The sequence below is a fragment of the Bison bison genome, unplaced genomic scaffold (genome assembly GCF_000754665.1).
Source record: "Bison bison bison isolate TAMUID 2011002044 unplaced genomic scaffold, Bison_UMD1.0 scf7180017863888, whole genome shotgun sequence".
In the NCBI taxonomy this organism is placed as follows: domain Eukaryota; kingdom Metazoa; phylum Chordata; class Mammalia; order Artiodactyla; family Bovidae; genus Bison; species Bison bison.
Genome location: NW_011494460.1, coordinates 860,563 through 883,779, shown reverse-complemented (window position 1 = coordinate 883,779; position 23,217 = coordinate 860,563). Strand labels below are relative to the sequence as shown.

Sequence of the window (23,217 nt, the reverse complement as noted above, 5' to 3'; positions counted from 1 at the left end):
ACTGAAGTTCAGCTGATTTTTAATGTGTTAATTTCTGCTGTACAGCAAAGTGATTCAGTTTTACATATTTATGTGTGTGTGTGTGTGTGTGTGAGAAAGTGTTAGTCGCTCAGTGTCTCTTTGTGACTTTATGAACAGTAGCATGCCAGGCTCCTCTGACCATGGAATTCTCCAGGCCAGAATACTGGCATGGGTTGCCATTCCCTTCTCCAGGGGATCTTCCAAACCCAGGGATTGAATCCTGGGTCTCCTGCATTGGCAGATGGATACTTTACCATCTGAGCCACCAGTGAAGTCTGATCGAACTTCCAGGACAATCCCAACCCCAGTCTTCAGGTTCAAATGCTTCCCCTCATGTGAAAAGAAATGTTCCAAGTAAGTAATAAAAATTTCAAATTGCTGGGCTTCCCTGGTGACTCAGTGGTAAAGAATCTACCTGCCAATGCAGGAGACATGGGTCTGATCCCTGGATCCAGGAAGATCCCACATGCTGTGCAGCAATAAAGACCCAGCACAGTTATAAATAAATATATTAAAAATTTTTTTTTCAAATTGCTGTAGTTGTTCACTTCTCTCTTTAACTGATAATTTCTGAAGCAAAAATAAACAGAAAGGAGGGCACCATCTAGTTAGGACTTGGCAATGTTGGGGGAGGTAGCGGGTGAGAAGAAGCAAGTGAGTCACAACAATGCCCATCAACTGCTGTATAGCTTCTAAAACATTAGCACGTTACCCATTTTGAGAGGCTGGTGAAAGCACTGGTATTAGGAAACCGTGTCTGAATGTACTACCCACGATCACACACATGAAGGAAATAATGTTGCTGTTGTTAGTAAGTCATAGCCAACTCTTTGCGACCCCATGGACTGTAGCCCACCAGGCTCCTCTGTCCATGGGATTCTCCAGGCAAGAATACTGGAGTGGGTTGCCATGCCCTCCTCCACAGGATCTTCCCGACCCAGGGACTGAACCCGTGTCCCCTACCTGGCAGGCGGATTCTTTATCACTGAGCCACCTGGGAAGCCCCAAGGGCATAACAGCGGTACAGAAAAAGGAAATGCTTTGTACTGTGCCCCAAGAACTCAACAGACCTAAGTCTTGGAAAGGCAGAGAATTCCAAAGCTAGGAGCCCTTAAATCAACATCCCCTCCCCTAAACTTGGGGGCAAACAGCACTGGATTCCTAGCTAATCCCTTCCCTGTGGTGCGTGGTAGAACGAACTCATCACTTGACAGCTAACTAGAGTTTCAACTACAGAGATTAAACGTAACGGATTCAAGACATTTCTTTCACAGTTACATTCTTCTACCACCTGGCTACTGCCCACCCACACCCAAGTCTGGACAGATGTTAAAAGTTATTAATATCCACAGCTTATTCTCCAGGGCCAGGTCCTCTTATCCCCCTTTGATAAGCACCACTCCACTTTTGTAAGGAGGCCCAAGTACTAAGAACTCTGAAAGAAAAAGTATTAGGACCTAGATTGATTTTTAAAACCAAAGAACAAATGACCCTGAAATTAACATCTTCTTTCCTGACATCCAAAGTGCATTAGACGGTCTCCCTGCCAGGCTCTGTGCCATTCAGACAGTTTAATTGCTTGTCAAAGAACCCTCAGGCTGACCCAAGATCAAACGAACCTGTGAGCGCTAAGAGATCTGCCATGCTAACTCTGAAACAACACTTGCCCTCGACAGAATTAACTGGGACTCAGCTGTCATCCAATCTCCATAAAAGTGATTCTTTTCCCCATAGGGACATTTCATTTTGGCGCTAATCAATACTGCCAACCCCCTGGGCATACAACCCACTGTATTCATCCAGCCTCAAGATTTCTCTCTCCTTCATCACTCTGGTCCTCTCTACCTGCACCAGGCCCTGCTTTCCTCCCTTCTCCAAACCTATTAGGATCAAAACAAATGTTCTTCTCTAGGTTAATTTTATACATGGCAAAGCAATAGTTTTTATCCAGAAAACACTACAGGGACTTCCCCAGTGGTCCAGTGGTTAAGAATCTGCCTGCCAACGCGGGGAACACAGGTTCGATCCCTGGTCCAGGAAGATTCCACAGGCCACGCGGCAACTAAGCCGGCGCTCCACAACATTTGAGCCCGAGTGCCGTAGAGCCCACGCTCTGCAATAAGAGAAGCCACGGCAGTGAGAAGCCTAGGTACCACAACTGAAGAGTAGTCCCTCTCCCTGCAACTAGAGAAAGCCCTGGCACAGCTACGAAGACCCAGGACAGCCAAAAAATAAATACACATATAAATTATTCAAAATTTTTCAAATTAAAAAATAAAACACTATACGTGTCACAGGACATGAGCATATCTGTTATAAACTTGCAGGCACCTCTGATTTCAGTGGTTTAACTCACTTCATCAGGAGAGCAACCCCGAGTAGCAAAATGGTCATAGAAAACGCTCTGAGTCCCTACGAACGACCTCAGTCTGAAAGCTGATGGGAAACGGAGTGGGCAGGGGCAGCTGGGACCAGGTCAGATCCAGGGGCCTTTCTCCCTCTCCACACCGGCCCAGGACACAGCCCCTTCCCTCGTTAGGTGCAGTTGCCCCACTTGATCTGCTGCTCAGGGCGCTCCTTGTCCCTGTTCTTATTGCCAAGTTCTTGTAGGGCTGCAAGCACTTCAGCTTGCCTTCCCTCGCTGCCCCCAGTAAAGACAGTAGCTGGGTCCTCTTATGGTCTGTGTGGCTTTACTACCAACCATTACACTGTGAGCACAAGGTGTACAACCTGAGGGCAGCCACAGAGCATCCACAGGGTGATTGCAAGTGTGGTCCCTGGAGGTGTCCTGTCAATCCCTCATCAGCCACCAACTGGCTAAACCAACACCTGCACCCCTAAATGCAATCTAAGGCAGTGATTCTCAATCTTCAGAACACAGGAGTAAAAAAGTTTTTTTTGTTTTTTTTTTTAAAGCAAAAAGAAAGGGAAAAACAAAAGGCAAAAACAACAACAACAAAAGGCAAAGAATAACTATCATTGGGTTAATTTTTTTTCTAGTAAAGGAGAATAAAGCAAAAAGTCATCAACAGATTTTTATTATACACCCAAATCCAACCTGGAAACTATAATAAATCTATCTTTTCAACAACAACAACAAAACTATTTTTTTTCTTACTTTACCATCAAGAAGTGAAAGTCACTACATTGAGGACCTGGCTCTGGAAATAGTTATTTCACCCAGTCTCATATTCAGTCACGGTGAAGAGAGAAAACAACCTCTGCTTCAACTATCTTAGTTTCCAAAATATTCAATCCAGCACAGCACCGCCTTCCAAAAATGCATGGGACAAATCCTAGGCCTTAAAATGAGAAGAAAGTTGAAGTCCTCGGAGACAAGCAATGCTGTGTTAGTAACTGTTGTGTGATCAAATATCTGAGGCAAGAAAGATCTCCTCACTCACTAGCTGAACCACTGCTAGTCATGAAAAGAATTATTAGTTCAGTACCACCAAGAAATGACAAATTAGGTCAAAATGCTGGTTTAAAAATCTCTACTACGTATTTTCAACTGTTTCAAAAACCCCAAACATATCTGGACTTACTTGGTCTTAATAAAGAACAGCTGGGCAGCAAGACATTCTTTATTAGTTAAAACGAGGCCAAAAAAGTGGCAGAAAGTCTAAAACTGTGCACCTCCCCCCAAATTTGCTTCCAAAAGCTAAAGCTACTTAAGACTGAAATTTATAAAGCTAAAACCTTCTATTTTCCAGAGTTAACATGTAAATAATGGCTCAAATGCCTTTCTTTTTGAGAAAACCCCTTAGCAAATGCTTAAGGTGCCTCGACTTTCAACGGGAGAACTTAAGCCCAATAGAAATGTAGGTCACTTCTTCCCTTCACAACTCAGTGGTGTTTTATGAGTCATCTTTTGAAAGCAAAGGTTGGGGGGGGGGCAGAATCTAAGCAACAGATTTACATGGGAAATCATAACATTATAAACTTTTAATAAACAAAAAGCATGTTACTTACGATGTTCCCTGCTGAGAATTACTGTGAGTTTTTGAAGATGTATCATATTGTTCTGTGGAGGAGGGAAAAATGATCAGACGAGCACAATGACAAATGCATGAGATTGTTAGTTATAAACCCCCTCTTTTTTTTTTTTTTCCTGCTATTTCCCCACCACCTTTTCACCTAAAAACACTTGGTATACTTAAATTTTGTCAACAGAGAGCTATTATAAAATAACATTTAGGTTACATCTTGAGAGAGGGCTTGCTCAGAACTGGAAAACCCTGAGAGTGCTGCCCGGCCAGCCGACCCCACAGAAGACTCTCTTCGGGGTCCACTGACGGGCGCTCCTGTGGAAGCACCGTGACGCCACCCCACCTGGTTTGATGTCACACATCCATCAGCGATTTGCTAGCACTCTCTTTCACAGCCTCTGTCCTTGGCCGCCTGTGCTCCCACCTGGCCCCCCATCATTCAACACCCCCGATTCATTCGTTCAACTGCTGGTCACAAACTGCCTCTCACAGACACCAAGATGCTCAAGACATTTGCCCCTGTCCTCGATGAGTGTACAGCTGACCGAGGGACAGCAAACAGGAACAGCAACTACAGCCCTAGGCTGTGAGAGATCCGCACACAAACCCATCACCTAGATGAAACGTCTGGGGAATCTAGAGATTCGTCACACCACTGGGCACGACGAAAGCAGGCAAATCAGAAAAGAAACAAAATTAGGTGTGTGTGTTGCAAAGGATGGGTGAGATTTTTGACAGAAATGACTGCAGGCAAGAGGGAGATGAGGGTGAAGAAGGCCCTCAGGCAGAAGAGACGATGTGAGGGAAGGCAGGAAACGTGGGAGCAATTGAGATGGTGCAGATGAGAAAGGGGAAGGTTGGGGTGCAGAGTGTGTGGAGGGCAATGTGAGAGGCCCTGGGGAGGTCAGAGGGCTCCGAGTGCCATGATGGGACATTAATACTTTGAGACGCCACCAGGGCACGATACAGCCACCAGGCACGATACAACAATTTCTCAGAAAGAGTAACCTGCTGGTGCTACCTGACATAACCCAGAAAGGAACAGGAAATGTTAAGTGTAGAGATTGAAGAGCAGCTGGGAGACCGTGTCTGTGTCTGGAACTGACGCAGAAGCTGAGTGGCAACATGGGTGCCTTTCAGACAGCGGGCGGTACAGTAACCACGAATGACCCCGGAGACCCTTGAATAACTGCAGTTCAGGGCTTCATCCTCATGGGGGCAGCAGCTCTTACCTGGTATTTTTAGATTCTTTTCCCTTCTGGCTAGCAAATTAGGGCTGGGATTACAAATTAAAGGGGCTAAAGTCCACGCACAGGGGCTCCCACACAAACATCCTGACCAGGTCCTAAGCTCCACGAGGCTCTGGTAATCCTCAAGCAGCTGTGTTTTTTTTGAACATGTGGACATAAATCCTGGGACATACAGGGATGTATATATGGGATATACTTCAGTCTCTGTGTGCATGCATCCTAAGTCGCTTCAGTCATGTCTCAATCTTTGCAACCCCATGGACTGTAGCCCACCAGGCTCCTCTGTTCATGGGATTCTCCAGGCAAGAATACTGGAGTGGGTTGCTGTGCCTATCTTCAGGGGATCTTCCTGACCCAGGGATGGAACTCACATCTCTTTTGTCTCCTGCATTGGCAAGCGGGTTCTTTACCACTTCATTCTCTACAGACTCCAAAAGCCTAATTTTTCATGAAATTTGAATTTGCTTGTTGGGCATACTTTGAGAAACAGATGTCACACTTCACTTCTCTGAAAGCTATCATCTGCACATACTCCACTCCATCTTCAACCAGCACACAACCAGACTCCTCTTGGGTCCGACTAGCGCCCCTCTCTCACCCCTGCCCACATTCTCACAGGGGTAAACCAGCTTTTCCAGAACCAATAGACAGAACGGCAGCAGCATAAAAGACCCCAAGGTAATAAGCATCTGCTGAGCCCAGACCTATGGACGACCTGCCAGCATCTGAAAACTTCTCATCAGAGCAACAAGGACTCAGTCTACACTGTTCCACAGGCCTGGAGGCCCTCCACCCCTGGCGAAGTTCAACTGCATTGTGCTAAAAGGAGAAATCACACAGTTTAAAGGATCACAGGGTCTTTCTAAACCAGGAGGTAGCAATTATGCAAGCTGTGAGTGACTCAGTGGAAGGCATATAATATGCATGACTGGCAGCCCTAAAAGGTAGGGAGGAATTGGGTGGAGGAGCAAGAAGGAGAGGGGTGCATAGCAGTCCTGTCCACAGCTGAGCTGTGCCACTTCACTTGTTATCTATTTTTGGATAGGCTGCCAAGAGGTTGAGAAACAAAGATTTCCCAATCTCCCCAATACCAGCCAAGATGGTCAGGTCCATATCTCTGCATTTGGGGGAAATTTAGGAGTTATTTACAAGGTCTTAGTATCTGTAGAGCAGGGAGAAGCAAACTTTTTCTGTAAAGGTCTGATGGTAACTATTTTAAACTTCGCTTGCTATATAGCGTGGGACATGATAATAAATGAATGAGCACGGGTGTGTCCTAATAAAACCTTCTTTACAAAAACTAGCTGCACAACAGATTTGACTCTTAGGCTATGCTGCTGCTGCTAAGTCGCTTCACTCGTGTCCGACTCTGTGTGACCCCATAGATGGCAGCCCACCAGGCTCCCCCGTCCCTGGGATTCTCCAGGCAAGAACACTGGAGTGGGTTGCCATTTCCTTCTCCAATGCAGGAAAGTGAAAAGTGAAAGTGAAGTTGCTCAGTCCTGTCCGACTCTTCATAACCCCTATTCTAGAGAAAGGCTATTCCATTTCTTATTTTTCCTCATCTCTTTTGTTCTCCTCAAATCCTTGCAATTGAAATAATTGGATAATCAAGGGGAAAATATAAGTGAGGGAAAAGAATGAGATGGAGAGATCTGAAGAAGAGTTACCTTCATGGAATATCTATGAGCAACCTTCTCTCATACATTTAAACACACCACGCACCTTACTTTGGTCTCCCTAAGCCCTGTGAAGACCAATACATCGTAACTTGGGCACTCACCATATGTTGATGAACTAAATGACTGGAAGTACATCAGTCATTTTTGTAAGGCTTGAAATGCCTTGGATATAGTTGGGAAACAAAGAATTTAGTGAACTAAAGGGTTACGGATGAACAGAGAGGCTAGATCCAGTTACGGTTCTGGTTCCTCCTGAATTCTCCAGTATTTACAATCCATTTAAAAGAACCAGAAATGAATTCTATGGCCAATACATACAGAAGGTCTAAAGAAGCTGTGTGTTCTCTTCCTCGTAGAAATTTCTTTTGTTTAAAATAAATACAAGAAACACAGAACATACTCCAATCTGTTTTTTTATACAATTCCTGGATAATTGTATATGCTTTTAGAGTCACTCTCGAGATATTTATCGTATGTCAGGTAATGTCAAATTATATTTTTTAGGTACTTTAGTAAGACACTTTCATTAACTCTTCACATTAATCTGCAATCCCACCTAGAGAACATAAAGCTGTTCTTTATGCCCTTCCTAGCTTTAACCTCATCTCTGCTGAGGTTAACCTCATCATTTTCCATGAATATTTTCTGTATTAAAACAATAAAAAACATGCTTTATTCTCCAATGCAATAATCAGTTCCACATATTTACTTACTTTGGTTTGGGACCGCAGAACTGATATGCTGAGAATCCTAGAAAGAAAAATGAAAATCTCTAGTTAATAAAATATTAAGGTTTGTAAATCCAAGGTTGTGCCACTGCTGAATCTGATAAATACTGATAAATCTAATTTTTACATGAAATGGGTTTTATTTCTTCTGCTGTTCCCTACAGCTCATTTTTCCTTCCAAAGTATAATGCTTTACCTTAAAATCAATAATGAATTACATTTTTTTAAGAAAAAAATTATCATTAGAAAATATGTTTAGTGGTAGATTAAAATCTCAATGACATCATGGAAAGGAATAATGATGTCAACAATATGCATGTATACCAGGCTGGACTGAACACAGATCTGAGGTGAGATTTCTATATTCTGAAGGCTATCCAAAAGTACAAAAACCAAAACCAAAACAAAGGGCAATGTTTTAAATATATTGTTCACAAATACTTCAACAGAATCTTGTAAGTTGGCAATTTACCTTGCTATTAAAACTACCACAAATGTAGCTGATCACATTAAACTTTTAAACAATACAGGAGGTATGACAAGTGTAAATGTGTGTCTGTATGTGCCTAAATTCTGAATTAGGGTGCAGACATGCCACCTCACTTTTTCCCCTGTACCTTTGGTGTTCCCCACTAAGGAAAAGACTCTAAAAAAAAAAAAAAAAGAATTTATTATAAAGTCTTGATTATTTTCATACTCTACAAAATCCTACACACATGTAAGACATTCCTATTGACATAATTGAAAAGTGAAGAAGCATTTGAAAGCATTAGGAAGCACTTTAGGAGCTAAATTAATTGCAATGTTAACCTATTCTCTGAAGAGTTCAACAAATAGTACTTGATTAATCCAGCGCAGAGCAATACTTCAGGCCTTGTCACTGGTGTGGATGCAGTGCCTACTAGACTTGTAAGGAATTACCTTTGTGGGAAAAGGAAATTTGGAGGGCTCAGCTGTACTAGGCGTGTGTATTGCTGTCAAAGGAGGAGGCCATGAGTGGGTCATTTCCTGGAAAGAGATTTGGAACGGGAAGAAAAAGTAAATTATAAATAGAACATTTATTGCTACTTAAGTCAACTTTTTAAACAGAATGCACAGTGGAGTGATGGTAAATGGAAAGTAAAATCTTAAAAGTTATTTCAGTGACTTTAAAAAAAAAAAAAAACTCCTACTTGGTGGGCTCTGTTCAAAAGCTGAAGCTCTCCAACAAACAAAACTGAAAAGAGATCAGTTTGAAGAAGAAAAACAAGAGCACAGAACATGAATGGTCTGAACATTCTGAACAGCGTGAAGCATAAAAAACGGTAGTAGGTGTTACCAGCTTATGTAACTATGAACACTCAGTCCTGTCTCAATGCTTTCTTTCTCCCTCAGCGTCTTTATTGCATTTCCTGGAATTATTTAAGCTCAAAGGAAGAAGAACTTTCCTGTTTGACTTAAGCAAACAAGTAATTCAGGTCACTTGTTCCACTTGGGAGGGTTTTAATGGATTTGACCCTTCCCTGGTACACATTATTAGGACATAAGAACTTTTGCAGAGAAGGCCTTAAAAAGCCACTGGCCCTTTCCATTAACAGAAGTTTCATTTCTATTCACTTTTTACATGGAAGCAAGATTTCTTTCACAAATTAATATGTTTCTCTTGACATGAGTCCTGTTTTTCTAAGCTCATTCACTTGCTAAAAAACCAGTGGGTCTGTGACAACCTAGAGGCGTGGGATGGGGTGGGTGGGAGGGGGTTAAGGAGGGAGGGGAGTATATGCACACCTATGGCTGATCCACGCTGTTGTACGGCAGAAACCAACACAAACTGTAAAGCAATTATCCTCCAATTAAAAATAATTTTTTTTAAGTGAGAAACAAAATGTCAGATGAAAGGTGTCTAATTCCAAGTATGTACACACAACACACATGCATGCACACACTTTGTCCAAGAGTTCAAATGGCCACTGGAGATTATCACCAGACCTTTCCTTTCACAGCTGAGAAAAACAAGGTCTAAAATGTCAGGGGCAGGTCTCCCAGGAAGCTGAGAGCTGCGAGTGCAGGGAACAGCCCCTCCATGTTCGAGTCTGAGTCTAAGAAAGAATCCCATCCCCGCATGGGTCAGACCTGCCAGGGAAACTGGCTGAAGGTCTGGCAGGCAACCCTCCGCTAGTAGGCTGGGGCCCCCAGACGACGCTGTATTGCCTCACTGTACAAGGCACTGTGCTTTTACCCCAACCTCTCTATCCCCCGCAGAAATGCCATCTGATCCTGTGACACCTGGAGATGGAGCTGGAGGCAAATACAGCCCCGTTGCCCACCTCCACCCATATCCTCCGCACCAGTCCCTGCAGCCGCCCTCAGGCTGTAGAGGCCAGAACAGACATAAACGAGCTGGCACAGTGACAAGCAAAGTAACCGATGCTGGCTTGAGTAATTTTTGTTAAAGGTGATATCATGCCCTCACTCACTCGACTAACCATTGTTCAGTACAGAAGAGGAAATCTATACGAAAATAGAATGGAAAGAGTAACATAACAGCTCTGGAGTCAGAGTCCCAGAATGGATCTTAACTCTTGACTCTGCTGCTCAGGTTAGCCTGAGGGGTTTGCGTGCTCCAAGCCTCAGTTCTCAGGAAGAGGCAGGCGAAGATCATTTCTTCTCTTTTTTCCAAAGTATAAAGTGCTGGATGGACGGACTTTCCTGGTGGTTCAGACTCCGTGCTCTCATGAAACCCTGCTCAATGCTATGTGGCAGTCTGGATGCGTGGGGAGTTTAAGGAAGAATGCTGCTGCTGCTGAAGTCGCTTCAGTCGCGTCCGACTCTGTGCGACCCCACAGACGGCAGCCCATCAGGCTCCCCTGTCCCTGGGATTCTCCAGGCAAGAATACTGGGGTGGGTTGCCATTTCCTTCTCCAGTGCATGAAAGTGAAAAGTGAAAGTCAAGTCGCTCAGTCATGTCCAACTCTGTGCGACCCCATGGACTGCAGCCTACCAGGCTCCTCCGTCCATGGGATTTTCCAGGCGAGAATACTGGAGAGGGGTGCCGTTGCCTTCTCCGTAAGGGAGAATGGATCCATGTATATGTATGGTTGTGTCCCTTTGCTGTCCAACTAAAACTATCACAACATTGATAACTGGCTATACCCCAACACTAAATAAAAAAGTTAAAAAAAAATGTACCATAAAAAGAAAAAGAAGACTCTGCTTTCACAGTAGGGGGCACAGGTTTGATCCCTGGTTGGGAAACCAAGATTCCCCCAAGCTGTGTGGCCAGAGACAAACAAGAAAACCATAAACCAAAGAAACAAAAATAAAGTGCTGGAATATATGATCAGAGAAAGCAATTAAAAGCACTACATCTTTTAATTAAAAGCCTAGATTTTAAAGAATTTCAATACTGCACCAGAGTTTCCTGCTGTTTTATTTATACGACCATAGTCTAAGGTGTGGGACTATAACAATGGTTACAATGTAAGAACATGTAATAACTGAGGCGTCTGAGAGTATCACCCTTCCGTCTTCCAAGAATTTCTTTAGGATGCCAACAGTGTCTGTGACTTTTAGTCACCAGTGATTCCCAAGAAACGTCCATTGTCTTCTCAGAGCCTAAGGCTGCTCCCAACTATTAAATCAGGCAGTTGGAAAAGTGCATAAACTCTTCCAGGCCCTAAGTGGTTTGATGGGAGTGTGAAAAGAATTTATATAGTTCCCTAAACGCTGAGCTTACGAGAAGTTAGGCCTTGGGAGGATTGGAGCCATAAGGAGAGGCGGCTGCCCAGAATCCCGGGGCCCTGAATTAACCCCCTGCTTCACCAATGGCTTATCACGTGAACGGGGGTGAGTCACTGAGCACCTGCTTCGCTCCCACCTTCCAGGTGCCCTTGCTGCTATCTGCCCCCACCCTGCACCCTGTTCATTTTGCTCCAGACTCAGCGCTCCTCTAATTCGCCAACCTGCTCCCACCTCAAGGCTTTTGCCCTCTTTCCTCTGCTTTCTCATCTATTCACTTGCCTGCTATAAGACTCACAGCGCTTACCAACAGCTGACACTTACACATTTACCTTCCCCCACCGTGATCTTCACGAGAGGAAAGGACTCCTATTCCTATAGCATTTATTCTAGTGCTGAGAGAAGTGTGTGTGTCTTCACAGATACTTGCTGAATAAATGAATGAGTGAACAAATCATGGTGCTACCACTCACTGGACCAGTGTCCCTGGAAGGTGGCACTGAGATAATGTAAAAAAACACTGCAAAAACTTCCCCAAAAGGCTCTCCAGGCTGTGGCACTGGAAGTGGAAAACCTGAGTCGTTTCACATGCCCACTGAGTGCACCATCCCCGTCTGGACCCTTGTTGATAACCAACCCCCAGTTTCTGATAGAGTCTGTATGCTATTTTCTCACCCTGCCATCTGCTCGAGTCATAGGCCACCACGGCCCCTTCAGTAAAGGCTTCCACTCTTAGTATCTCCACCAGAGAACCCAACAATATTGGGGACTAGTTTCTATTACCCGTCAGGAAGATCTTTGTTAGGATTCCTGGCAGTCTTTGTAATTACTGGTAAGAGATAAGAACAGGAACCACAAGGCAGAGGGAAGTTATCTGCATGGACGACAAAGAGGGAGAGCTGCATTTGGCCCTGGAGTCATCTACTATCTGCCAGCCTGGGGCCTCCGCTTTCCTCATGAGGAAACCGAAGTCCAGGAGGAGTTCAGGAGGGACTTAACGGAGGCCATGATAGAAGAGAAGAGGCCATCCACGCCCCTCTTCAACCAGCATATCCTGCGATTTGCTTTCTCTTTTATGATCTCCAAATGAACACACTCACCCATGGCTTGCATTAACCACCTACTTTCAAGGATTTCCAGGTAAGCAAGAACCCATTAACATGATGTTGGCAGAGAGGCGAAGGAGGATGGACAAGTTTATTAAATCTAAAGTGCCTGCCTGATGGTCTAATACCATCATCACCTGACATAAAGGACTCGACAAGTCATATAGCACGTCAGACCAGAGAAGAAGCGTCTGACACATGCAGGAGATAGATCATCAGTATTGTTGCATTTACTTTTGAAACAACCATGGAACAGATCACACACAATTTCAGAGAAAATGCTAAGGTCATATTTTACAACTAAGACATTTATTACTTTTATGACTCATCAAAGAATTTCAAAAATACCAGAGGGGAAAGGATAGAACAAAAGCCCAATCAAGAGTGCTTATTCGTACTTATTTGCTGATTGGCAAAAAAATTCTCATTTTCAGACAGTACAAAGTATGTTTCCTTAGAGGTATTTCTTAGAAAATTCTAACTATGAAAGTAGGGGACCAAAGACGGTAAAACAAAACTAATGGAACTGTGTCCCAAACATTTGGCTAGATACCACATTTGTCAAAAATTGTACCAACGAGAAGGTAACCTACATACTTAATTACTGGTTTCAGCACCAACTCAATACTTTACAATGAAAAATTAAGCCAAAAATAACTGGGTAAACATATATTTTGAGGAAAAAAGGATACTGCTGCTACTGCAAAGTCACTTCAGTCGTGTCCGACTCTGTGTGACCCCATAGACACATAGAATCCCCCGTCCCTGGGATTCTCCAGGCAAGAACACTGGAGTGGGTTGCCATGTCCTTCTCCAATGCAGGAAAGTGAAAAGTGAAAGTGACGTCGCCCAGTCGTATCTGACCCTCAGCGACCTCATGGACTGCAGCCTTCCAGGCTCCTTTGTCCGCAGGATTTTCCAGGCAGGAGTACTACATATATTTTGAGGAAAAAAGGATACAGTAGAGGTAAACATTAATGGGTACAAGTGTCACTTTTCTTCTACTTAAAAAAGAAACCAACCAAAAATCAGTAAAAGAGTATCAGTAAAAGAGTATCACTAAAAGTTACATGGAAGAAAATTAAAAGCTGGAGAGGAGGAATGAGAAATAAACAAAACTCTCAGTTATTACAGCTACTGTATTTGAGCATTAAATTTAGCTCTAAATTTCCTGGAAATTAAAGCCAAAATGGGAAACATAACAGTTTATATAATTCTCTGATAAAAAGAAAGCATGCTGGTTCGTGAAGAGAATTTTTTCTTTTTTTCCTGGAGCTGAATTTTAGAAGGAATTGGTCATCCGTGTGCAAGGAAAACTGAACAAATGGATAATGGCTTCAATGATGTATTTGCAGAGGCAGCACAAATGTTCCTGGCATGGTCTCAATCAACAAGAGTGAAAAATAACCCTTTCAAGACAGGTCTAAAGATGTCCACGTACTTTCTGTTTTTCTTTTTATCCCTTTAAAAAATTCATGGTCGCATTGAAGATGGGCCCGCACCAATGAGGTGTCTCCTATAAAACACCAAGAGGTGAAAACCAAGCACTCCTTAACCCAGGGCGCCTCCCACTGCAGCAACACAGGGAGTCTCCTCTCTGTGGGGTAGGTGGGTGTTGGTGAGTGATTCTCTGGAGTCTTCTATCAGAAAAGACTGAGAGAGAGGTCAATAAAACTCTGGTCCAAATGTCATGGAGTTTGTAGAGTTCATTTCAATTAAAATCTGTCAGAGACTCTGATGGTTTCCTAAGACTCCCTTTGTTATTATTCTGATTCATTTGCTTTGGGAGGTATGATAGGGAGGAGGCAAACTGTTTAAAGGAGTTCAGAATATCAACTGTTCATTCAAGTCAAAGAAAATGAATATATGTCTGGCTACTTAAGTGTGTCTTCAAGCGAGAAATAATTATCAACTCACCTTCAGAATCTCTTCAACACAATGGACTTCATTGGAGTAGGTCTGCTGTAAGGGAAAAGCAAGAAAAAGTTAGCAAACAAAGATTAGCACACAAACAAAAAACAATTAGAGTGCTGGTATTAGTGAATGCTATTAGTACTTACAGCAACACTTCTTAAGGAGAATCACCCCAGGGCCCCCCTTTTATTACTGCTAATAGCTAAGTATGAGAAACTTCACATTCTAGATGAAATAAAACCAGAGAGATAAACCTGACCTCATTGTGAAAGAAAGGGTTCTGCTGGAGACAAAGACAGATGAATTGTGACCTGCAGGTCAAGAGCTTCTGATGGAACATGTGTATATCAAAGAAAATGAGTATATTAGTTAATCTAGGGGAATAATAGATATAACAAGAGTGGAGGCAGAAAGGGAAAACCTGTAATTTTCCTGCTTTGCAGCAACATCTGTCCAGTGAGGCAAGTTACACGAACACAAAGATGGCGATCATCCTGAACGTCTTACTGAGCCCACAGTAAGGCAGTCAGACTCCAACCAAGCATAGGTTTTAGGGTGACAGTCTAACCTGCCAAAAATAAGTCTTAAAGTTGGATGTCTCTAGCCCTACTTGAAGTCAGCATTTTCAACTGTACACACACACACAATATTGCCCCAGAGACAGACCCTAAGAAGAGAGATTACCTGGCTTCTTAGAGGAAAGACCCTCTTGCTTACTCCCAGGTAAACAGATGACAGCTGCTGTTGCTAGTATCACAGACGCAGTGTTTAGGAAATGCCACTTTCCAGTCTTTATAAAGTGCAAGACAATGGAAGAGTGAAATCTTTTAAAAAGAAAAAAAAATACTTTTTCCTTAACTAGAGATACGGAACAAATTCCCTGACTTCATGGTTTTCAAATGGAAGAGCAACTTTCTGTGTCAACCGATGAGCCAAGTGCCCTGGGCAAATCCTCCTATACAAGCCCCCACACCCCAACCCAGCAATACACACACTCTTACTGCCCCTCTGGAGCAGAAAGTGCTGCTCTTCCCAGTCAGTTGGTCCAAGGTTTGCCTCACAGCCAGAGTGTAGATGGAAAATGGTTCTTTTCAGGGCTCTCATTTCTCATTCAAGTGTAATTTAATACGGCACTGGTCGATAATTCCTGATCTGGGGTTTACTAATCCACCATCTTCCTCATTCCTGTTTCCTTAAGGAAAAGGAAAAGTGCATACAGCATTCACACTGTCCTGGAATTGAATCTAGTGGACACGTCAAATTTCAAATGCAATTTGACCTGCCTGGGTCTGGTTTTAAAACATGTAAATTTCACAGAGACAGTTTTATTGAAACGTTTATAATTTGTTATTTTTGAGATAGGGGTCTGAAAGTTAGGAGATACGGTCAGAGTCCAGCGTATCCCCTTTCTCTGCTGGCCCAACTGGACCTGCCCTTAGGCACTGTGCATGTTAACAAGAGGACTTGCTTATCCAGTCTTCATTTTTCAAGACTATTAAGGAATGTCTAAAAACTGGACCAAATATTACAGCACAAACGTCAGAAACAAATGAATGCTGTTGTGACCTGAGGGTAACATGCAATTATATCCTATGGTTTTAATTTTTCACATGTGTCATTAGGAACAATAACAATTAGGAATTGAAGTGAAATCAACAGAACAAAGCAGAGGACTACTGACTCTGGTTAAATAGTTGCCGCCATCCTTTCTGTTACTGGAATGAGAATTCAATTAAAATATCTGGCAGGACTTTGCTGACAGTCCGGTGCTTAAGAATCTGCCTGAAAATGCAGGGGACACGGGCTCGATCCCTGGTCTGGGAATATCCCACATGCTGTGGGGCAACTGAGTCCATTCACCACAACTGCTGAGCCCACTCGCCCTAGAGCCCACGCTCTGCAACAAGAGAATCCTGGGTATCACAATTAAAGAGATGCCCCTGCTCATGGGGGCCAGACAAACTCGAGAAAATCCACTTGCAGCAACAAAGACCGAGCACATCCAAAAATAAGAAAGGAAAATAAATTAAATATCTGGCAATCAGTGGGGAGGCAGCTGCTGGAAGGATGGGGTGGGAGGTTGGAGTTAGCAGGTGCAAACTATTATATACAGAATGGATAAGCAACAAGGTCCTACTATATATATATAGCAGAGACAACTATATTCAATATCCTCTGATGAACCATAAGGGAAAAGAATTTAAAAAAGAAAACGTGTGTGTGTGTGTGTATATATATATATATATATAACTCAGTCACTTTGCTGTACAGCAGAAATTAACACAACACTGTAAATCGACTATATTTCAATTTTTTAAATATTAATTTAAAAAATGGCAATCAATGAAATAGTGAAGCACAGCTGGAATGAGGGCAGAAAACAATTGCCCCCTGCTTCGAACAGAATGGGGTCAGGAAGCGACCAAGTCAGAAGACTAAAAGGCTTTCCGATCTTTGTAACATTACTCAAGCCATCAACCCTTAGCCAAGATGTTTGATGTCACTAAAAGATTTGTTTTTTCCTAAAAATTTTATTACATGAGATGAGCCAGAATTGAAGAAATTTTTTCTATGGATTATTGTTTATTGGTGTCAGAGTAAGATAAATAGTGCTGAACAGTCACCATTTAACCTGCTTAAAATTCTAACTAAAGCCTAAGATTCAAGTATTATGAATTGGTTAACGTACTGCAAATTCTCATATCGGGTCCATTATGAAAGTGGGGTTATATTAAAAGGGTGCCAGAATTCTATTCCAAATACATGAGAAGATACCATATTTAAAGATCTCCAAGAAGCACTGTTTACAATGGCAAATAACTGGAAAGGATCAAATGCCCACGAACAGGAGTCTAACTAAAGATTTTCACAGGGCTCCCATATAGCAGTATGTTATAAATAAAATGGACATCAATATACATAAAATGATGTAAATGCATGTGCTGGCATGGAAAGATGCTCAAGATATTTTCAACTTTTTCTTTAGAAAGAATTTCACACTCATAGAGAAAATAACAAAGACAGTAGAGGAAATTCCCAGAAACCCTTCACTTGGATTCTCCAAATGCTGGCATTCTACCACACTCACTTTATATTTTTCTCTCCCCCCTTCCCCACATCTACACTGAGCCATTCAAGAGTGTGAGACAGTGAGGGGTAATGCCCCTTTATCTCTAAATACTGTTGTGTGTACCAAGGTGTGTTTTAAAGCTTTATTTAAAGAGGGTTGTATTAAAAAAAAAAAGAAATAAGGGTAAAAAAAAAAATAATAAAGAGGGTTGGTTACAAGATCGTCTGTATAGTGTGAGTCCATTTTATTAATATGCTCCATCTACCCGAGATGGTATGTCCACTCTTCCCTGACCCAAATTCAAGTCTCTTAAACTAGAGTACAGTAGGTATTTCAGCTGCGCTTGCAAAGAAAGATCCATACGGACAGGCTGCCTTGTTTTTAAAAAGTACAATTTGGCACCTCCAAGTCTGCCACTGGAAGGAGAATTTCCAAAAAGGGAGGGGTGCTTCAACAAAGCATTATGGCTTAATCCCCTTCCTTGAAATCCACTTTGCCCACAGCGTATCCAGCTGAGTCCTGCCACCCCTGCTCAGAGAAGCCAGGCTCTCCCTTTAACACTGGGGCCAAAGAGTAAACAAGCAACCTCTCTGAAGCACGGCCAAGTTCAGGCTGGACATCTTTAGGTAAGATTTCCTCAAAGAACAAGAGGTGATTAAAAAGCAACAACAATAAAATTGATGCTAACTGCATGAATGCAGAAGCTCTGGTTTGTGGGTTCTTTCCTGTCTACTTTTCCTTCTATGGCAGGAATACTGACTTAGATCACACGGCAGTCTTCCACCCTTAATATCTAGGTTCCTAGAGAAGACCAACTTAGCTACTCTATACATCTCTGTGTTTGCGTGTGTTAAGTTGCTTCAGTCGGGTCTGACTCTTTGTGACTCTGTGGACTATAGCCTGCCAGGCTCCTCTGTCCATGGGATTCTCCAAGCAAGGAGTGGGTTGCTATGCCCTCCTCCATGGGATCTTCCTGACCCAGAGGTAGAACCTGGGTTTCTTAGGTCTCCCCACTCTTGCAGGTGGATTATTTACCACTAGCACCACCTGGAAAGCCCCCACACATCTGGGGGTCCTGTATATACATAGACAGATCTCCCGATGGAGCCCTCACTTTCCCAGGGAGTATGGCCTTAACACAGGAACCAAAATCCTACCCAACTTAAAAAACGGTATCTACTTACTGAATACACATTGTACTTGTTATTGCATTTAACTCATATTATATTATTTCATAACATGTTATAGAAATATGGAAAATCCCAAACGAACTTTTTGGCCAACCCAATATTATTTCCTCCATTTGACATGATTTGTTATAAGATGCACCATCATTAGCTTGGCAGGGGAAAAAGTTAAGACACGAAATGTACTCATCAACTGTAGATACATTCCTTATTAGATGCTGAAAAATGAAATAAAAATCTGAGGGAATTCTGTATAATACTCTTAATTCTTACATCAATCTTGTGGTATTACCCCACTTTTAAAAATGAACACTAAATTCTAAAGAAACTAACTTACATGTCCAGGGTCACACAGTGCACTCAAGTGACTGAGCCTGCTTTCCTAATATTGCTACAAGACTGTCCCCAAAACCTCAACTTCAGGCCAGACACAAATATACCAGTATTTAAGGAGAGGGGGATATGATCCCAGTTGTTGTATGCAAAACCAAAACCATTTTTCAAAGAGTACTGTTTCCCTTGGGCGTGTGCAAAGAAGTGGGTAATCAGCCTTAACTGCCTGTTACTACTGGGGGTACTTTAGACCAGCAAAAGCAGTGATACTGGCCTCGGTCTGATTTCTCACTCCTCCTGGAATGACATTGTGTAATCCTAAGGAAATGCATTGATACCAAAATAAAAGATGTCTGTAAATGTCCCCTAAGCATGACACAGTTTGTTTTAATAAGCTGAAAAGAGGCAGATGGAAGAAATATACCTCACCGCTGAGACCACGGGGCTCTGGCAATATTGTGCTTTAAGTCTCTCAAGTTTCAACAGAGCAGCACTTTTTTAAACAATGCTGTTCTCAAAAAAGGCTTAGTTATCACTAACCAGAACTGCAGGGAGCACAGAGGCAGCATGCTGATGAAGGCGGCCAAGAGATCTTGGATCCTAGTTCTGGCTCCGCTGAGGATCGGGTCTTGCGATGCTGGCTAAGGTTCAACTTCTCTGGAACTATCTCCTCGTGGCAATGAAGGGATAATATTACCAATCCTAACCACTTTGCAGGGTTGGTATGAAGGTCAAATGTGAAACTTTAAAAACTCTCAGGAGGCACTGATACATGAAATCAACACACGGGGCCAACATTATCAAGGCGGTCTTCACTGGCATGACAGCTTTTAAAGAAACCCCAATGGTTCTCTGTCTGTGTATGTTTTAGAAGGTTAAACAAAAACTCACGCTATTTTTCTTCAAACACAGTGGGTTGACCAAAAAGTTCATTTGGGTTTTCCCTAAGAGCTTATGGACAACTCGAATGAGCTCTCTGGCCAGCTTAGCATGTCACCCCTCAGCCTGTGGTTCACTCTATGGCATCTACTATGCTGCTCGTGCACGTGCGCTCAGTCGTGTCCGACTCTTTCCAGCCCCATGGACTGTAGCCCGCCAGGCTCCTCTGCCCGTGGGATTCTCCAGGCAAGAAGACTGGAGAATCTCCACCTCTTCCTCCAGGCGATCTTCCCGACCCAGGGATTGAACCCACGTCTCCTGTGTCTTCTGCATTGGCAGGCGGCTTCTTTACCACTGGAGTTCACCTAGCTCCAACTAACTAGCTAAGTCACACTCCTCCTGCCCCTGTGGGACCCCTTTCCCTCTCCCACCTGTGTCGGGATGAGTCCTACTCAGAGTCTGAGTTGCAGATTAAGAACCACCTTTTGGGAAGCACTCCTTGATTCCCTCACTCCTGAAACGGAGCGAGTGTGCCCATGGCTGTGTGTACTTTTCCTGCCAAAGCTCCCCCCATCCCACCATCTCTGCTTCTTCTAGATCACCAGTTCCAGGACTGCAGGGGCCAGGTCTGCCTTCTGAATCACCAGTCACACACTGCCTGCTGCACAGAAGCCGCCAATCAACATTTGCCGTTGTGGTTTTCAGCCTCTGGACTCAGAATATGAAAACAGATGTCCAATTTGTAGAGCTTTAGAGACTTTCTAAATACTGTAGCTTCTCTGAATAATAAGCCAACATCTTAACAAACAAACTACACAGAAGTAAACATACCAGAGACAGAAAGGAAACTGTTTTTCATTGTTTTCTCCTTCCACACATTAAGATTACTCTTAGAAACTATTTTTCACATATCAGATTGGCAAGACAAAAAACGAAAGAACTGACAATACTCTGTCTATGAGACAGAGGTGGGGAAGCAGGCACTCAAATTCCAGGGCTGGTGGGAGGGTAACAGCACAATCTCTGAAGACAGCAGTTTGGCAAGAGTCACCAAATTCTCATTTCCCATACTCTGACCCAGCAATTTGAGCTCGAGCACTAACTCCTAAGTGCACAAAAAGATATGTGCACAAAGTTATTCATTTCAGCCTAGTTTGCAAATAGTTAAGGTACTAAAAAAAAAAAAAAATCTAAATGCCCATCTCTAGGTAGTTGGCTAAGAAAACTGTGTTACATGCCCCCTACACAGAAATACCATGCAACCACAACAAAGGATGAGGGCGCTCTTCATGCACTGAGCTGGGTCATCTCTAAGACATATTGAGGGGGAAGGGGAAGGCGCAGGTGCAGCATCTGCCAGGATTTGAATACATGAAAAGGTGATGTCAGAAGAGAACATATATGTCAAGTTACTTATGATCCATAAAATACCACTGGGAATAACACAAGAAGCCTTTAACATCAACTACTTCTAGAAAGGAAAATTAACTTGCGAGAGGGCTAGCGTAATGGGAAGATTTTCATTGTATACCTTTTTACTGTCTTAAAATTAATTTATTTATTTTTATTTTTGGCCATGCAGCATATGGAATCTTAGTTCCCCAAACAGGAATCAAACTTTTGCCCCCTGCCTTGGAAGCACAGAGTCTTAACCACTGGACCACAGGGGAAGTCTGTTTTTTTCACTTTTTCAATTCTGCATTAAGATATATATCATGTTTTCAGAAATAAAAACACAAAAATAAGATTGAGATTCTTTTTTTAAAATATAGGAATAAAACATTTTTTTCTCAAAAGTACAGCCCAAGGTTTCTGCCACATGTGTGCTTACTCTCTATTAGCCTTCCTCTATGTACCGAATATGGAGAAGGCAATGGCACCCCACTCCAGCAGTCTTGCCTGGAGAATCTCATGGACGGAGGAGCCTGGTGGGCCGCAGTCCATGGGGTCGCTAAGAGTCGGACAAGACTCAGCGACTTCACTTTCACTTTTCATTTTCATGCATTGGAGAAGGAAATGGCAACCCACTCCAGTGTTCTTGCCTGGAGAATCCCAGGGATGGGGGAGCCTTGTGGGCTGCTGTCTATGGGGTCACACAGACATGGGGACCCCATATGGTGGACACGACTGAAGTGACTTAGCAGCAGCAGCAGCAGCAGCAGCATGTACCGAATAACTTGCCTTCTCCCAAACACACATCTCTATGAATCTGTCCACAGCTTCCTCCCTGGTGCTCGGGGATTGCCCCATGTAACACTCAGCACACAGAACTGTTCCTAGATTTACTGTCAGCTTTCCTGTGAGGTGCTCCTGGGGAAACCTAGGACTTGGTGTCCCGCCCAGCATTTGCTGGCTACTTCACTCTTGCTTCCCAAATGAGACGATTGCAAAGTCCTTGAAAGAGACATATCTGGGGGGTGGAGGTGGCCTCTCTTTTAATCAGTCATGCTTATTACACACCAGGCAGATCCACATGACGTAGACAAAGCCTTACAGGATTGTTGTCGGGACAAAATAAGACAATGCACGTTAAAGCTAACACCACACAAATAAACCTGAGCATTTATCATGAAGATGCCACAATCAGCATTTCCCAGAGATGGATTAGAAGAGGAAGCCAAAAGGCCTGCCTGAGCAAGGTTCTGACATAAAATTCATTTTATTCTGTGAATACAAAGTAAATTACCTACATAGCTAGGGCCATTCCAAGAACCTGCTCATACCACTGGGGTGTGCCTACTCGGGCTGGAAAACGTACAAGGCTGAGCAGTATTATTTCTTCAGAAGTGTCATGCCCTTCGGGGATCTATCTAAACGCCGACTTCCACACCCAGTATTCCAGCTAAGAATTTTTTTAAGTCCCTGGACAGATTTATGGAAACACTTACAGTACAAAGATGGAGAAGGAAATGGAAACCCACTCCAGTATTCTTGCCTGGGAAATCCCATGGGCAGAGGAGACTGCAGTCCATGGGGTCATTAAGAGTGGACACGACAGAGCGTGAGCATGATAGCACAAAGAGGGAAAAAGGGAAACTGTGGGTTGTTAACATGGAGGGAAGGATAAAGGATTAGAAAACAGAGAACAAGATACCCTTCACAGTTTTCCTAAAGATGAGTAGTTCAGTTCAGTTGCTCAGTCGTGTCTGACTCTTTGAGACCCCATGAATCGCAGCACGCCAGGCCTCCCTGTCCATCACCAACTCCTGGAGTTCACCCAGACTCACGTTCATCAAGTCGCTGATGCCATCCAGCCATCTCATCCTCTGTCGTCCCCTTCTCCTCCTGCCCCCAACCCCTCCCAGCATCAGAGTCTTTTCCAATGAGTCAACTCTTTGCAT

At 43.2% G+C, this 23,217-nt stretch overlaps 1 protein-coding gene across 6 annotated transcripts in view; it reads right to left on the bottom strand.

Annotated features, from left to right (window-relative positions):
• Positions 1–23,217, bottom strand: part of AFF1 (AF4/FMR2 family, member 1) — a 197,602-nt gene that overhangs the window by 44,837 nt on the left and 129,548 nt on the right. For all 6 annotated transcript variants that reach the window (XM_010833775.1, XM_010833777.1, XM_010833776.1 and 3 more), the window contains 4 exons: positions 14,411–14,455; positions 8,592–8,678; positions 7,656–7,692; positions 3,994–4,045 (listed from right to left, as the gene is read on the bottom strand). In XM_010833775.1, the coding sequence (XP_010832077.1) occupies positions 3,994–4,045; positions 7,656–7,692; positions 8,592–8,678; positions 14,411–14,455 (221 nt within the window). The remainder of the gene's footprint in view (positions 1–3,993; positions 4,046–7,655; positions 7,693–8,591; positions 8,679–14,410; positions 14,456–23,217) is intronic.